General features: G+C 52.1%; 1 protein-coding gene across 1 annotated transcript in view; it reads right to left on the reverse strand.

The window, feature by feature from the left end:
- Positions 1-17,872, reverse strand: part of GALNT16 (polypeptide N-acetylgalactosaminyltransferase 16) — a 91,427-nt gene extending 73,555 nt beyond the window's left edge. Inside the window, exon 1 of the mRNA XM_034992353.1 lies at positions 17,323-17,872. Within this exon, the coding sequence (XP_034848244.1) occupies positions 17,323-17,499 (177 nt within the window). The 5' untranslated portion in view covers positions 17,500-17,872. The remainder of the gene's footprint in view (positions 1-17,322) is intronic.

Raw genomic sequence — 17,872 nt, forward strand, 5'->3', positions numbered from 1 at the left:
TAAAGTTCATGTTATGTATATTATGCCACGATTAAAAATAAGAAAATAGGAAGAAAAAGAAGATATCAACAGTAGGCATCCATGTCACCATTATCTGTTACACAGGGAAGGAGGCGCCCCTGGGAGTGTGAGCAGACCGCTGCAGGCTGGCCTTCCTGTGGTCAGTGTGACTTCAGAACAAACAGATATGGGGCTCAGGGCAGAATCCCAGTATCCCAGTGTCTCTCCGCCGTCACCCAGGCTCATTCTTGGCCCGGTCCTCCTCCCATTCCAGACTACGACCTTACTAACAGAATGACTTGGAACTGGGCTTCCCACGCTGCGTGCTGGCTCAGGCCGCACCTGATGTCCCTTTCGCTTCGTGTGTAACCAGCATGTGCCCAGATAAAAGACTCAGCCCACATTATCACCCCTCGGTGTACGAGGCAAAGATTTCACTGAACCCAGCACATGCCCTGCAGTTGCACCACCTTCCCCACCCCGGTGGGCTCCCTGACACTCCCAAGCAGCTTGAGGGCAGGAACTTACTCACCCTGGCATCCTCGCTTCTAGTTTAGCGCTTGTCACATGCTGGACGACAAATGTTTTCTGAGAGGAGATATGTACATGATGCTTATTGCGCACACCAACCCTGGATGCTGTTCTGAGAGGTTTATAAGCCTCACTCACCATGATGACTCCAGAAGGGAAACACTATTGCTATCCGGGGCCAGAGCAGGGGAAGGCAGCGAGGCACTCACGTGGGGTGCGAAATGTAAGGGGACACCAAACAAACTCAGGAAGCAAGATAGATATATTTTTTTAAAGATTTTATTGGGGGGGGGCGCCTGGATGGCTCAGTTGGTTAAACACCCTACTCTTGATCTCAGCTCAGATCTTGCCATCAGGGTTGTGAGTTCAAGTCCCACATTGGGGGACTAGTCCCACCCAGTGTGGAGCCTATTAAAAAAAAAAAATTGTAAAGACTTTTTTTCTTTTAAGTAAGCTCTACACCCAATGTGGAGCTCGAACTCACAACCCCGAGATCAAGAGTCACATGCTCTACTAACTGAGCCAGCCAGGTGCCCCAAGATAGATATTTTATTTTATTTATTTATTTTTTTAAAGATTTTATTTATTTATTTGAGAGAGAGAATGAGAGAGCACATGAGAGGGGGGAGGGTCAGAGGGAGAAGCAGACCCCCTGCTGAGCAAGGAGCCCAATATGGGACTCGATCCCGGGACTCTAGGATCATGACCTGAGCCAAAGGCAGTCGCTTAACCAACTGAGCCACCCAGGCGCCCCCAAGATAGATATTTTAAAGAAATATTTTTAAAAATCAAAATTATAGCAAAATATCCAGAGTGAGCAAAAACTAACATTTGAAATACAGACAGATCTGGCCCTGACTTACACCACACACCCCACTCACCTCTCCCTAATCCCAGCCCTATCCGATTCTGTCTTTGGTAGAATGTTTGATATTTTGTTCAACAATTCTATTGCCAGGATTTTATCTAAGGAATTAATTGAGGCGATGTGTAAAGGTGCACCTACAAAGATGTTCATTGTTGTGTTATTTATAAAAATGAAAAACTGGAAAACATATTTGGTTGAACCATTTGAAACTGCCAATAGTTGACCATTTTTGACCTAAAAACAACAATTTCATATTATCCAATCTAACCTAATCTCCAGTGTCCATGAACTGTGATTATATAATCTATGGAATATTCACCCAATGAAAATCTAGGCAGCCATTAAAAAATATCTGGAAGAAGACTATGACAGAGAAAGCGTTCATGATAGAGTGTTAAATGAAAAAAAAAAAAAAACTAGTTACAAAACAGTATAAAATATATGGTTTCATTTTTTTTAAAGATTTAATTTATTTATTTGGGAGAGAGAGACAGAGAGCGACAGAGAGCACAAGCGGGGGAGAAGGAGGGAGAAGCAGGCTGAGGACGTGGGGCTCGATCCCAGGATCCCGAGACCATGATCTGAACGGAAGGTACATGCTTAACCGACTGAGCCACCCCAGCGCCCCATACAATTTCATTTTCAAAAATCCACCAAAAAGGATCTGGATTGATTATTCAACAAAATGTTAATAATGGTAAACCCAATGGTGGGATTTAGTGTGATTTTCATCTCCTTCTCAATTTCCTGTCTTTTGTGTATTAAACATGTACTATGTCTAAACGGAGAAAAAAGAACAATAAAGAAAAACTTCATACCTTTGATCTATCGCAAGACTTTGTCATCCCCTCACCCCTGACAGAAGTGAAGAGACACCCATTTTTACTATTCGTGTCCTTTCACAGATGGAACTCCCTGGCTCTCAGTTTTCCTTGCCTGGGCTCTTGGCACCCTTCTGCCTGACTCTTCTTTTCCTCCAGCCCCTGCACCCCCAACACTTGGGACTTTGTTGGAGGGAGGGCTCTCTCTACCACCACTACCTTCAATGTCAGCGCCTCCTTGGCCAATCTTCAGGTACAGAAGACGCGCCTGAGCACCGAGAACTGAGAATCCAGAACGGCTTTGCTGTCCTCCAGGCAAGTGAAAACAGTGTTGCGTGGGTGACAGGCTCTCTGGGGGGCTGGGGGTCAGGAATCTTGCCTCAATCCTCCACTAGCCTCCTTCTCCATCTTAATGCAGCTGAGACCCAGCAACCTTGGGGCACCAGCCCTTTCTTTCCTTTCCTTTTAAAATGTTTTTAGACTTAAGGGTTTTTGGTTTTTTTTAATTCCAAAAAGTACAAAGACTAGGAATCACCTGCACAACTACCAGAATTAACAACTTATTAACCTTTTGTCAGATTGGCTTCAAGTCTCTCTTTTCAAAAAAACAACCGAAATAAAATGTTGCAAATAAAATCTAACTCCCTGTTGGTCCCGACCTCCTCCGTCTCTCTCCAGGAACACTCACTGCTCTTAGTGCGCTGTTTCTCCTCTTTGGTCCATTGTTACACTTTGAGATATATATGCACACATACACACCTACATGCGGGAACAACAGCACAACTGTATTAGTCGAATTTGCATAGAAGTATCAAAGAAAATCATCTGCAATCCCCCCTCTAATATCGTGTGGGGTTTTTGGTTTTGTTTTGTTTTTTAGAGGGAGAGAGAGTGCATGCCCCGGGCGGGAAGGGCAGAGGGAGAGGGAGAATCTTAAGCAGGTTCCGACACGGGGCTCGATCCCACCACCCCAAGATCATGACCTGAGCCGAAATCAAGAATCAGACGCTTAACGAACTGAGCCACCCAGGCGCCCTTAACATCATGTTTTTAAGCTCCATTTGTGCAGATATATATTAATCTAGTTCATTTATTTTACTGCTGCCAGCTATTCCCTCCCAGGTGGGTGGGCCTGATCCCTCTGCATGCAAATCTCTAGGGCTCAGGTAATGCCAAGGCTTCCTTGACCTCAGAATTCTGTTAATTTGGAGAGCCTAAGCCAAGTGCGGGGACTCTCCCCAGCTCATCCCTTTTGATCCATACAATCCTCCAAACCTTGCCCCAGCCCCTTGATATTCCCCCCCACACACACCACCCCCAGCTCTGGCAGGTGCCGAGATCACCAGGGCCTGTTCCCCTCCCTAGTCTGGCCTGTGAATATCTCTTGGCTTCTCAGGTTCCTCATCCTGACTTTGAGAAATAGGAATTAAGATCCTTCACAAAGTCTATTTTCCCTAGTAAGCCGTACCATCATGAGGGAGGCATCCCAGGGATGTTGTGCGTCTCCCCAGGCTTTGGTGCCAGGCAACCCCGGGGGAATCCAGGCTCTGTTGGCAGGTAACCAGCCCTGTATGTAAAATGGAGGTAGTGATACTCAGGCCACAAGCCTGCTATCATGGATGAAGGGAAAAGTATATGAAACCCAGCTGGTAGGCTTCTGGCACATACCAGGCAGTCAGAAAGTGCTTCTGCCCTCACCCTTCCCCTGTCTCTTCTCCAACCAGCAGCCACAGAGCTCTCTCAAAATGGGAGTCAGGTCACATCACGCCTTTGCTTATGTGACTTCCCAGGTTAGGTCAAGAAGTCTTTGCAGTATCCACCTTGGTCTCCTGGATTGCTTGCTCCGGGAGCAGCCAGCCACCCCACCATGGAAACACTCAAGCAGCCATGTGGAGAGACCCACGTGGAGAAGGACCGAGGCCTCCAGCCAACAGCCAGCACCAGCCGGCCAGCCACGCGAGAGAGCCACCCTCGCTCCTTCGGATGACTGCAGCCCCAGCTGACATCTGGCTACGAACGACCTCACGAGAAACCCGGAGCCAAGCCACTCCCAGATACCTGACCCCACAAAGACAATACGAGAGAATAAATGATTAGCGTTGCTTTCAGCCATTCAGTTTTAGGGTGATTTGTTACACAGCATTAAATAAGTCAAACGAGTTAACAGACGATGACAATTTATATTGTCATTACTAACTTGTATGCCAACGGTGTAGCGTGGCACTCACTGTGCCCGAGGCATGATTCCAAACACCTCACGGGGATTAACTCATTTAATCTTCACGGCGACCATCTGCAATGGGGACTGCTGGGATCTCCATTCTACATATAGGGAAACTGAGGCACAGCATGTTTAAATAAGTTGCAGTAAGTGGCAGAGCTGGAACACGGCTCCAGGGGCTGTGCCCCTGGCCACTCTCGTTCTTCCTCCTGAACCAAGCCATAACCAGAAATGTAGCACCAAGAAGCAGGAAATGCTCTTAAGTTCACAGAGCCTACTTTTAAGGGACGGAAGATGGGGAGAAAAAGGAAAAGAACCAAGCCTCTTCTCTTCTCCCAGCCCCTCCAGGTGTCTACCTTTGTCCTTGGGTTTCAGCTCTGTCTCTATGCTGCCGGTAGACTGGGCCCAGACCAGAGCCAACTCGCCCCTCCCAAGTCAGTGAACAAGGTCGCTAAAAGTCCGCACCGTGTTTTAAAGCTCTCGTCACCTCTCCTTGGATAGGGTTCTGATCCGTTGAGATGACCAACTTCCCCTCTGCACATCTAACTCAGTGCAAGCCTCATCCCTGCTTCTTCAGAGTGGCCAACTTCTTTTTTTTTTTTTTTTAAGATTTTTTTATTTATTTATTCACGAGAGACAGAGAGAGAGAGAGAGGCAGAGGGAGAAGCAGGCTCCCAAGGAGCAGGGAGCCCGATGCGGGACTCGATCCCAGGACCCTGGGATCATGACCTGAGCCGAAGGCAGACGCTTAACCATCTGAGCCACCCAGGCGCCCCAGAGTGGCCAACTTCTAAAAACATGTCAGGTCTTTAGAGTGGGGGGGAAAGTCTCAAAGAAGACAACTGCATCAGGGCAGGATCAGGATACACAAAGCACGTGTTCTACGGTCCCAGTCCATGCCCTTTACAGACATGGCTAATCAATTGCCTCTTTCCCACGCAGTCCGGATGCAGCCTCAGCAGCCTTCTCCCCACGGGGCGGCAGGCGGCCACTTCCATAGGTTCTGGGCTGGTAGTAGACCCAAGACCTATTTACCATTCCGGCTCTAACAGGATAAAGACGAAACACCAAAAGCAACAGACTGGAACTAATCCCTCTACTTTCCAAGGAAGTAAAAGGCTCCCTGCCTCCACGGCTCCGACCCCTCCTACCCAAAACCCATTTCCAGCACAGCAAGAGCTTAGAAGAGATTTTGAAAAGAGAAGAGGCTGCAAGAAAACATTGACCTTGGTTTTAATGACGGTATGAGGACGAAGGCCCATGCTGGGAGGTGTCCCGGGGCCCATAGATGATGGTGCCTTAGGAACCAATGACTCCGCAGCGGCTGGACCGGAAAGGACTTACCCCGAAGTCAAGGTAAACTGGGAATGCAGTCACATTCTTTACTTTACATAAAACCTGCTGACAACCTCCTAGCACGTTAGAGGGGGCTCATGAACACATGTAAGGACCAGCGCAGCCCAAAGAAACAGAATGCTAGCCCCACAGAGAATTTACAAATTTCTAGTAGCCACATTAAAAAAGTAAAAAGAACCAGGTAAAAATAATGTTAATAATATATTTTATTTAGCCCAATACATCCAAATATTATCATTTCAAAATGTAGTCAGTATTTTAAAAATCTTTTCTTGTACTAAGTCTTTGAAATCAGTGTATGTTACATTTACAGTGCATTTCTTTTCTTTCTTTTTTTTAAGAGTTTATTTATTTATTTGACAGAGATAGAGAGCACAAGTAGGCAGAACGGCAGGCAGAGGGAGAGGGAGAAGCAGGCTCTCTGCTGAGTGGGGAGCCCGACATGGGGCTCGATCCCAGGACCCTGGGTTCATGTCCTGAGCCAAAGGCAGACGCTTAACCGACTGAGCCACCCAGGTGCCCCACATTTACGGCACATTTCAACTGAGACACTAAATTTTCACCAGAAATACTTGATCCATATTGAGATTTCATAAAATTTACAGTTGAAAATGTAGATTCCACATACTTCACTTCTTCTAAACACTCCTAAAAGTTGACCAATAATTGAAATGAGTGTCTCCTTTTCAATTTAAATTAAATAAAATTAAAAGCTCAGTTCCCCCTGTCACACTAGCCACACATCAAGCACTCAGTAGCCACACGTGGCTGGTGGCCACATAGTGGTCAGTGCACATCTGGACCACGCAGGGCTCTGGCTACCCAGGGGCAGGTGCCGTCCTCCACCAGAGCCCCTGTGACCATGCTCAGGGCACCTATGGCCTGGCTCTGCAGAACATTCTTGTTCAGGCCTGTCACCTCATAACCAGTGTCACTGTCTGACCGGGCCCAGGCCCTTTCTAACTCTCTCTGTGTGGCTTGCCCTCAGTTTTGCCCCCGCTCAGCCCTTCAGATCTCCCAGGCTCCAAGCACTGCAGTCCTCCTGCAAGCCCACGCCCACCTGGCTCCCAATCCCCCCCCCCACCCCCAGGCGTGGTTCAGAGACCCTGCTTGCCTGGAAGGGCTGAGCAGGTGATGCTGCATTCGGTGCTGCACAAAAAAACAGGGGTTGGCTATCTTGGGGTGCACCAGGGACAAGCCACTTTCTTCCCATGTTTTGGGAGAAGACCCTTGCCATTTTCATGCCCCCACAAGGGGGCCCCAAGGCTGTAACAGAACATTACCCTGGGCAGTCTCTGCTTTCTACCTGGCAAATTCCTTTTGGCTTATGGCTCCGAACAGCCCTCCATCACCTTTCCTGGTCCCTGCAGTGTGTGAGCTCTGTCCCTCGGTTCCCTTGCTCCCTCTGGCCTCGGGGCTCTGGCTCAATCCTACCACTTGACTCCTTCAAGGCATCACCACCACCTCAGACATCACTAATCGATCCCATGTTCTTTCTTCCTGAGCCTCAGGCAGGGCTCCACCCCAAACCCTGGGATAATGCCCCCAACCTCTCCTACTCCCCTCAGTCTCTTCCCGTCCCAGCCCCCCAGGGAGGAATTTCACATGGAGGGGAAAAGATGGCTTCTAAGCAAAGAATCCGGTCACAGACGCGTGAGGCACCAGAAGCTATCCCCCCACCAAAACCGACTGCAGCCTTGGCAACTTGTCAACAGGGGTCCCCTCTGGCTGTGGCCTCCCCAGGCCAGACCCCCTTGAAATGAAAGACCTTGGAATGTCAGAAGTACTCCCCAACAGTTGGTTGAAAGAAGCTAAAAGCCAGCGCGGCTGGGAGAAGATAAAGGGATGAAAATCTGAACTCTGACGATCAGCCTCGAAAAGGGCATGACTGACGGCGGTCTGGAATTGAGTGTGTGTGACCTGAAGCACAAAGTGAGAGCGCTGGCTGCTTCCAGGGGACACATGAAGCCTTATCATACCAGTCACCGGGCCCTGGGAAAGCCACCTGAACATCAGTGGACACAGTCTCAGACAGGGCCCGGGCAGAGCCATCTGACTCCTGAAAGTAGCCCCTTTCTTCCACTGCCTGCCTGATAAAAAACTGTGTGGGTTCCTTGATCCTGCCAGGCCTCAGGTGTCCACCTCCACGTCTGAGGGAAGGCCCCGGATGCTTCCGCCTTTGGGGGAAGGTACAGAGGGGGTACAGAGGGGGAACCTGCTTGTACAGAAGGACAAGACTTCCAAGTTTCTGCATTGCCAGAAAGCATCCTTTCCAGAGTCCCAAATGCACCTGAGGAGAACGCAATAAACCGGACGGACGAGGAAACAAAGGAGGACTTGATCAGGTACCACCATATGGAGGAATTCTCCTTCCCACACAGAACTCTCCCTCCTGAGACAGAGCCCTCCCCCACCCTGCGTCACTCCAGCATTTCAACAAGGGCCCCATTATCTTTTGTTTTTTAAATCTCTTCAGGCACCAGCACCCTCCATTCCCCCTCACCAGCAGAGAGAGAGAGAGAGAGAGAGGCAACACACACAAGTACCTCATTGATCTCACATTAAAAGGAAATGAAGTGTTCTAGCCATAGAATATTTTTCAAATAACTTAGGTTTACCTCTTTAAGAATCAACACTCCCCATTATATTTGATCATATTTCTGGAAAATTTTCTCAATGGAATGAGAGTCCACTGACGTACCCAGCCCGTACACTTTGTGTAATTTATCACTTCCTGATGACTCAGGGACATGTTTCTGAGCCTCTTTACCACAGCCTATGGGCCTAACGATCCAGACTTCCACCTTGGGCCACTTTTACCCTTGCTGAGCTACCCTGGCCAAGCGCACCGGGCACACACCCTGCAGAGATTGTGCCCTGGGCCTGGGTCGTCTGGAACACTCTCCCGCTAGATGCATGTATGGTTCTCTCTTTCCATTCATGACACAGCTCAAACACCATCTTGTCTGGGAGGCCTCTCCTGGCCATCTTTCTCTCATCTCTCTGTCCCCTTTTGTGACTTTATTTTATTTCCATGATATCTGCCAGCACCCCCACCCTTATGCATTGTATATTTATCTGTTTATGGTCTGTCTCTCCCACTAGGATCCAAGCTCCTCAAGAGCAGGGCTTTTTACCCATTCTGTTATCTCCAGAGCCTGGAGCAGTCATGACACATAGTAAGTGCTCAGTAAATAATTGTCAAGAGAAGGAATCAATGATGCCACTCACTTCTGACCAGTGTGGGCTTGTTTGGGAAGAGTGGGCTTGCTCCAACCTCCTATGGCCTTTCCTGGTTGGTCCTCTGCTGTCAGCTGATGCTTCTCAGGAGACCAGCAGCTCCTAGCAATTCTCTCATCTCGCTTCTCCTAATCGGCTGGATTCATAGCCCAGGAAAAGCTAAAGGTTGCCGGGAGACGGCCAACCTCCTGATCTCCTTAAACTGATTTTTACGATGTTCATTTCCAGGCTGTGGCCTAAGGACAATTGCACACCTGTCTTCTGAGTCAAGTCCAAGGGTGCAGGACTATTAATTCTCTACTCAGGGGTCTTTGTAGTTCTCAGCTTGTTGAGATGTCTGCAGTCCACCCATAGACACTCCTACATGTGAGTGTGTGAGCATTCCCCAGACACACAAACACCCTAGGCTTCTAGTTCAGCAGAGGGGAGCTGCAGAGCTCCATCAGACAGGAAGAGAATGGGGAGGGAGTAGGTCCAGTTTTGTTTTTCGTTTTTTTAAAGATTTTATTATTTATTTGACAGAGAGAGACACAGCGAGAGAGGGGACACAAGCAGGAGCAGAGGGAGAGGGAGAAGCAGGCTTCCCGCTGAGCAGGGAGCCCGATGCGGGGCTCGATCCCAGGACCCTGGGATCATGACCTGAGCCGAAGGCAGACGCTTAACAACTGAGCCACCCAGGCACCCGGGAGTAGGTCCAGTTTATTCCTTATGAGAATTTGAAGGTTTCACGCTCTTCTGCACACGAATGGTCTGGCTCTTTGTACACCTCACCCTCTGGCCTTATTCTCCTTCATCTAGGCACTATCAGACCTTGAGCCTTGGCTTGGGGCCACCTCACTTCTGCAGATGCATGTCAACAAAATCAAAGATGGTTTGAGTTGGGAGGCGCCTCGGAGATCCTACAGTTCAACCCTCATCTGACAGATGAGGAGACTAAGGCTCAGAGAGGGGAGGTGACTCACCTAAGAAAACGTCGCCCCTTGGGGGCAAGGGTGAGCCTAGAAGTAGGTCACTTGGTTTTCATTCCACATCATCTCTCCATCCCCTCACACCTTCATCCCCAGAGGCCACCATCTGTTTCCATCCCAGGCCACACTGTTCTGCCTGGTCCTGGCCCTGCGAGGGCCCATAATGGCAGGTCTGACACTCTGAGCGTGTCGAGAGATGTCACCCACCTCTGAGCCCTGAGACAATGTTGTTCCTGATGTACACCAAGCCACACCTCACTTCTTGGAATGGCAGGAAAGAGGCACTGGGGCCCTCAAGCTACACTTGAAGCTCTTCCTAATGGGTCCAGAAGAGTAGAAAGGCTCTACCTGGGGCAGACTTGCCTCCATGTCTCCCCAAATGTGGCCTTGTCTTGTCTAGGGAGTATAATCGAAAAGGGTTCTTCCATTTGCCACCTCAGTTTAAAATACTCCAGCCTGCCACTCCTGCCTATTCTGATATGTTCACAAAAGTCCTCCAGGTGGTCACGCTGTCTCCAGCCAGATACTCTTCTAGGGTGTAGCTGAAATGCAGGGTGTGGAGGAGACAGGCAGGCCTGGGCTTCAGTCGGGCAGGAAAGCTTTGTGGGCCTCGTTCTGAGGAGCAGGAAAGACACTCAAGACGTTTGCTATTTTGGGGGCGCCTGGGTGGCTCAGACGTTAAGCGTCTGCCTTCGGCTCAGGTCATGATCCCAGGGCCCTGGGATCGAGCCCCGCATCGGGCTCCCTCCTCTGCAGGAAGCCTGCTTCTCCCTCTCCCACTCCCCCTGCTTGTGTTCCCTCTCTCGCTGTGTCTCTCTCTGTCAAATAAATAAATAAAATCTTTAAAAAAAAAAAAAAGACGTTTGCTATTTTGTGGCCTTGCCTTGGACCAGCCTTGGCCCCCACTGCCTCCCTGCTCCTGGCTCCAAAGGAACAGGGAGGGGACAGCACAGCGGCCGTATGGGTCTTTCAGTCATCCTCCTCCCTGGCCTGGCCTCCATGTGCTCAGCCAGCCTTGCTCCCCAGGGCACCAGGTCTCTTGTGGTGCAAGAATTGGGCCCTATTTCAAACCCCATTACAGAGCTGCCTGACGTCTTAGGAGACATGTGGGACAAAAAGCCTTTCCTCACCCCCTCGCAAGTGCTGCTGGAAGGAAGCGCTGACCTACTGACAGGGGTGTGAAGAGAAACCCTCGTCAGCCATTGGCCTATTCCAATGACGGACGGTTCCGTGACCAAGTTTTCCTTCTCTCTCCCTGCAACTTCTACCATCTGGCCCCAGTTCTATTCTTTCACGCCCTATGGAATAAGTCACATAAATAAGTCTCTTGCCTTTTCTGTTGGCTCAATGCTAATAAGCACTGATGGGAGATTCAGAAGTGTGAGACGTGGTTAAGAAGTTTACTTTCATTGAGGAGTCAAGAGTGATTTTATTCAGTCACTGAATACTTTTTAAAATAATTATCCCAATGGGCCTTATCATTATAATGTTAATAGACATTTATTATAAAAAAGGTTGAGGAGCACCTGGGTGGTACAGTCAGTTAAAGCACCCGACTCTTGGTTTTGGCTCAGGTCTGATCTTAGGGTCGTAGGATCGAGCCTCACATCGGGGTCTGCGTTCAGTGTGGAGTCTGCTTGAGTTTCTCTCTCCCTCTCCCTTTGCTCCCTACAGTGCTCTCTCTCTCTCTCTCAAATAAATAAATAAATCTTAAAAAAAAAATGTTGAGGGGTACCTGGGTGGCTCAGTCAGTTAAGACTCTTGATCTTGGCTCAGTCTCGATCTCATGGTCTTGAGTTCGAGCCCCACCCTGGGCGTGGAGCCTACTTAAAAAAAAATGTTTTAAAAGCCAAAAGATGGAAAGGGGGACTATTCATAATCCTACTTTCCTACTGCTAACATTTTGTTCTAAATGTTTTTGCATTTCTTCCCCCACCAAATGTTTATGGAGTAAACACAAAGCAAGGTGCTGATCTAGGTGCTCCAGGAAAGACAAACTGGTGCATCAGACTTGGGTCTTGCCCTAAAGATGCTTCAGGGGACAGAAGACATAGCATGGGCCTCAGAGGCAGAAATATCTCGTTTTAAAGGCACTTCCTACTTGCCTGATCATGGATAAGTAAGCCTCAGTTTACTCATATGTTAACTGGACCTGATGATGACACCTACCTTGCTAGGTTGTTGAGGGGAATCAGAGAGGTTAAAGTTTGTGAGACATCTACCATCAAAGTTGCCAATGAATGTAGCCTCCATAAATATCTGACAGGGGTAATGGCCATTACAGAGGCCAGACAAGCACAGATCAAAGAGCACAAATGTCCGTGTACAGAAGACACACGAAGGCCCTGCAGACCGTTTCCAGAGCCATTGCACCGTTGGCAAGTGCACCCAGCAAACTGTCTGATTCAGCTGCGCGGGTGTGATCATCACTGACTCCGGTCTGAGATGCTCCTCTCCGAAACCCTGGGTTTCCGGTCTAGTTAGCCTCCTTGTGTCTTTGCCCCCAGGTCCCAGGGAAGGTGTTTCGGGTCTCCTCCAGAAGCAGCCAGGGGCTAAATCTTCAATCTGCTAACTGTAATGAACTGCTCAGATACACGCTCCCCTCTGACCCCAGGGCGGTTCCCTCCGCTGCGGCAAGACGGCTTCCTGGGCAGTTCAGCCGGCCTCTCCTGCACCCCTCCACGTCTCCTGAAATGGCATTTCCAGGCCCGAGGGCTTCCTCTGCTCGCAGAGCTGATAAACTCGACTTCCAGAGATGAAAGCAGCCAGTGGCGGGAACTGCTGCTCCTACACAGAAGGATGGGGCCCATCGGAAGAGTGAGCTGCACCCTAGAATCCTGGGACCTCGGGCCTCAGGCTCCCAGGGAGGTGACTTTTGGGCTCTCAGGCCCTTACCAGTCTTGGTGCCTCTGTGCTGTCCCCAAGTCCTCCGGTCAAGTCGCAACATGACCCAGGCTGGGACGCCAGTGACGGGAGACCAGGCGCTTCCCAATCTGAGCATCTTGGCAAGGGGAACTGCGGGTGTTCGCGAATCCTCCCCATGCTCGCCCTTGTGTGTGGCGCCAAGACAAATGAACTATAAAATCATTTTCTGTCCTTTAGGCAAACTCTATTCCCACAGTTCCTAAATGCACACATTATAAATAAAATATAAACCCATCCCGATCTGACTGAAGCCTCTGCTCTCAGGGAACAGCACAGAAAAGCCGTCAGTCACCTGTGTCCCCCTGCTGCTAGGTGAGCAGGGATCCCTTAGAGGCCTCGGGGGTCACTGCAGGACCTTCTCCTGACAGAGGCCTGCCCCTCCACAAGCAATAAACCTCACAACACCCTTCAGGAAAATTCCCTTAAAGCCATTTATTTGCTTCTAGAAATGAAGTTCTCATCAGCTTGTCTAAGGATCAACAAACCTTACAAATCATTTAACCCCAATTTGACATAAAACAACCAAGGTCCAGAGATATAAATATTTTGTCCATGGTCATCAGCAGTATTCCAATTGGAGGATAAGAAAACTCCAGTTCGGGGCGCCTGGGTGGCTCAGTCGTTAAGCGTCTGCCTTCGGCTCAGGTCATGATCCCGGGGTCCTGGGATTGAGCCCCATGTCGGGTTCCCTGCCTGACGGGGAGTCTGCTTCTCCCTCTCCCCCTGCTTGAACTTGCCTGCTCTCTCTCCCTCTCTCTCTCAAATAAATACATGAAATCTTGAAAAAAAAAAGAAAAGAAAAAAGAAAACTCCAGTTTAAGAAAACTCATGCCTAAGACTTTCACGGTTCCAAACAGGAAATGTTGCAAATGAGTACCCCTATCCTGAAAATATTCATAATGGACAGTCTTTTAAAAATATGTCTGCAAAGTGAAATTCCGTGTAACACCTTAGCATCCCACCCATGCCTCTTAGAGAACTAGCATATGGAAAACCTGGGTGCCAAACCAATCACAAATGTTCTTCCCTACTGCGAGGTCTGAAGACTGAAGGCCGGCCGTGTCTGCGCGGCCGCCTGCTTCAGCTGCTGACCGGACCCAGCATGCGTCAATGTAGATTCAAGTGGATTTCCCCAAATCCACTGCCTTGCCCCAAAAATACAGCATGGAAAAATCACAAACCCTGCCACATCATAAGCAGCCGTTTAGGGATGGAGTCAGTATCTCCCTGTAGTTTTACACATTCCGTAACCAATTTTTCACATCAAAATTTGTGACACATGGGCTGACAGCAGGACAGAATATTAAAAATCAGGACCTCCCTGAGAAATCCGGGCCATACGGTTGCTATGCCGACACCCCACAATGCCAAACAGCGCCTCCAAGGTCTAGAAGCAACTTGGCTGGCTTCGAACAGCCCAGACATTGTGAAGGCAGAGCTGCCCCCCCTGGCCCAGGCTGTTAGGCAGACCCTCCCTTTCCCAGCTCTGTTCTCTGATTCCCCAGGGGAGTGATGATGACGCCTGTCTGAATTTTCTCAGCCTCTGTCAGCAGGGCTGGCCACATCATTCCCTAAGAATTTGAAAACCCACATGCAGTGTCCTGGCCCAACTAGACAGAGACATGTTTTGGAATGGCAAGACCAGTGAGAGGTTCACCACAGCGTTCCGGGAGAAAGCAATCCTCAGCTGCACCTGCCCCTTTTAGGCTGGACATAGGGTCCGACTCTCGGAGAAGATGAACATGCATTCCCCTATCTCTTTGGTTACGGTCAGGTTGGAGGCAGGAACAAAGTACTGGGGGGAGGGGGGTATGAAGCTTGTCTGCTCCCAGAGCCAGGCAGAAGTCCTACTTCATTCGCCTAACAAGTACTTATTAAGTCTTGCTGTGTGCATCAATATGGAGATGTAAGAAGCTTCCAGCATAGTTCCTGCGTGACAGCGTGTATGACTAAGAATCCTCCTGAAGTGAAATACCTTGGAAGGTAGGAAGACAATGCAAGCCTGTGTCCAGGGAGGTGTGTGACTGGGGACCAATGCCTATGGAACAGACACCCAGGGCTAAAACTGAAGAACAGAGAGGGAGCTGGCCGTGCCCCTAGGTGGCCAGAGAACAGTCTGCGGCTCACTCCCCGGAACTCCCACTCTCCCTCTCTTCCTGCACCTCCACTCCCTGGCTCCCGGGATCTTCCTGATATTCCTGCACACTTTAAACTTAGCTTCCAGTTCACAGCCCTGCTCCAATCTGCAGCAAGTCGAACCCCATGGGAACAAGGAGAGGGCCAGAGGATGTTCACTGGCACCCCCTCATGATCTCCAATTTCCACCCCTCAAAACAAGTGCCACGTGCCTCCCCCCAGAGCCCACCCCACCATTCCAGGGCTCTCGGTCTGAGCTGCCTTCCCAGCAGATCTCAGAGGGCAAGGAGAAGTGAGGATAGGTTCAAGAGCAAGGTCAGGATTGGGAAGGACAGACAACTGTGAGGAGACCCAACCTGGGCTCTGCTCCAATCGGCAGTTTCCCTGAGCTCTCTTCCTTTCCATTCCTCTCTCCCCTCCATCCTCCCCTCCTCCTCCCCTTCCAGCTCAGACCCTCCACCCCGCACGTCACCAGAGCAAAGGACAGAATATCTGGCCAGCCTGCCTCTCCCGGCGCTCCAAGCCCACCTACCCTGAGACCAGGGCTGGCCCTCGCAGGATGTAAGAACGGGCTGCTCTCAGATGGGCCCACGCCTGCGCAAGCTCCCTGCCGGTCTGGGGCCACTACTGACTGGTTCGGCCAGTTCCCACTCCAATCTGTCAGTCTGCCCAGATCCCAATACCCTGGGGTCTTTACACTGGAGGCTTTATCCTCATCAGCCTTTCCATCCAAACATCCTCAAGTGCTTTGGGAACAGTTCCTAGTGGCAGGGACCCTCAGCTCAGAAGGGAACACTCCACCTAATGAGGCTCACCCACAGAGTTCAACCAGACAGGAATCTGGGAATTGGGAGAGGGAGGCTGGGGAAAACCCATAAACCCCAAGGTCTCCTCAGGCAAGGCTAGGAAATATGGTTCCTCTGCAGGGGTTTTTTACCTTCGGGGGGGGGGGGGGGGGGGGGGGGGGGGGGATTGACAAGACACGGCATCTGGGGCAGGTTGGGAATCTGAGAACACTTCCACACCGACAGCCGCCTCCTCCATATTCCTGGGGCTCAGCTGCCTTTGCAGAAATACCCCAGATTCTACTCCACACAAGCCTTCGCCCTCCTGAACCCGCACCTCCCTCCCGGAGGAGCTCCACACTCTTCCCTCCCCAGGCCCAGATCTTTCCCATCGGAATGGCCACCCTGCTCTACTCTCCCACCCTCAGCCCCCACACTTTGCTCTCCCTCCTCCTGGTCCTCTTCTGGTCAAGCCGCCCCAGCCCAGCAGCTTGTCCCGAGGGTCGCCCAAGGCTCTCGCCCGCCACCGGCCCCGCCCGACCGCGCCTCTCCGCCGGTCCCAGAGCCGCCCGCCTCAACAGGTGCCCCTGCCACACAGGGCTGTCACACGGGGCCCGGGCGGAGGCGGCGACAGCAACGCCCCCTGCAGGGCGGCGGGGGCTCCGCACGCCCCAGCCCAAGTCCCCGGAGAGCCTAGGGCCCCGGCAGCGCCGCGGAGGCCCCCGCCGTGCTCCGCCACCTTTGTCTCCCCGCGGAGCTGACCTCGAGAGAGGGAATCTCCCAGCCCTAGCGCACACACTGCCAGCTCGCCCGTCATGAGGGACCCTCGTGTTGGGGTGAAGGGCGCATACGGGAAGAGACCTTTCCCGGACCCAGAGAATGCCGCGGGTGTTAGTGGGGGAGTCCTCCGTGCCAGAGAAGCAAGTTCAAGTTGATCCGGGCCGAAAAGGGGGCGCAAAGCCGGGCGCAGCCCCGAGCGACCCTGCCTTACCCAGCGCCCCCACCCCACGTCCTTTGCCCCCCGGAGACTAGAGAAGGGGTGCGTACCGCCACCTACGCGCTCAGCCGCGCGAGGTTCCCACTGCCGGCTCGCTGCGCGCACGGTGCAGCCTCCTTCCTGGGGCGGGCGAGGTGCGGGCAGCCCCCGGCCCCCGACCCCCGGCCCCCGGCTCCGGCGGCGCAGTGCTGAGAGAGCCACGTTCCCAGTCGCGCGCGCACGCCGGGCCCACCAAACTTGCAGCACTTTCTCCCAGCCCCCACCCTCTGTCACCCTCCCTCCATCCTTGCGCCCTGGCCCTGCTGGCCCGACAGAGGTTGCCATAACAACGGACAGGAATGCTCCAACATATACAAAGCCGGCAGGGCGCGGCGGGCACGCAGCCCCCGGCCCCGCGCCCTCTGCAGCCGCGCGGGGCGAAGGACGCGCGCCGCGGCTCCCCGGCCGGCCGCCCGGCGCGCAGGGCGTACTCACAATGAGCGGGATGGTGCGGTCCTCGCGGAGCTGCTCTGGCCTCCCGCCGGCCCTCTGCGCGCCCCGGCCGCCGGAGGATGCTGCGTGGGCTCGGTTGTCCTGCCATAAGTAGTAGAAAGTGCCCAGGATCCAGGCAACGGTCAGGATGGCGATGGCATTGGCGCGGATCCTCCTCATGGTGGGCGGGCGGGCGCCCCGAGTGGGGGCCCGGGCCGGCTTGCTCTCGGGGCCGGGGTGGGGGCGCTCGCAGCCCCAGCTGTTTGTTTTCGCTCGCGCCTGGCTGCTCAGTCCTGCAGAGCAGAAAAGGGAGAGAGGTGGGGGGTGGGGGGTGATAGGGAGAGACAGGAGCGCGGAGCGATCCTCACGGTCCTAATGCCCTTCAGCCCCGAGCGCGCGCGTCCCCCGGGCGCCCATTCATTCGCGCGCAGAGCCTGCCCCGCGCTCCGGCCACCGCCGGCCGCCTGGGCCGCTGCGCACCGGGAGAGGAGCACGGCCGGTGCGAAGCGGCGCGGGAGCAAGGCCCCGCGAGCCAGACGCCCGCGGTGGAATG

Source organism: Mirounga leonina, unplaced genomic scaffold (assembly GCF_011800145.1).
Source record: "Mirounga leonina isolate KUSES-001 unplaced genomic scaffold, KU_Mleo_1.0 Mir_82, whole genome shotgun sequence".
NCBI lineage: Eukaryota > Metazoa > Chordata > Mammalia > Carnivora > Phocidae > Mirounga > Mirounga leonina.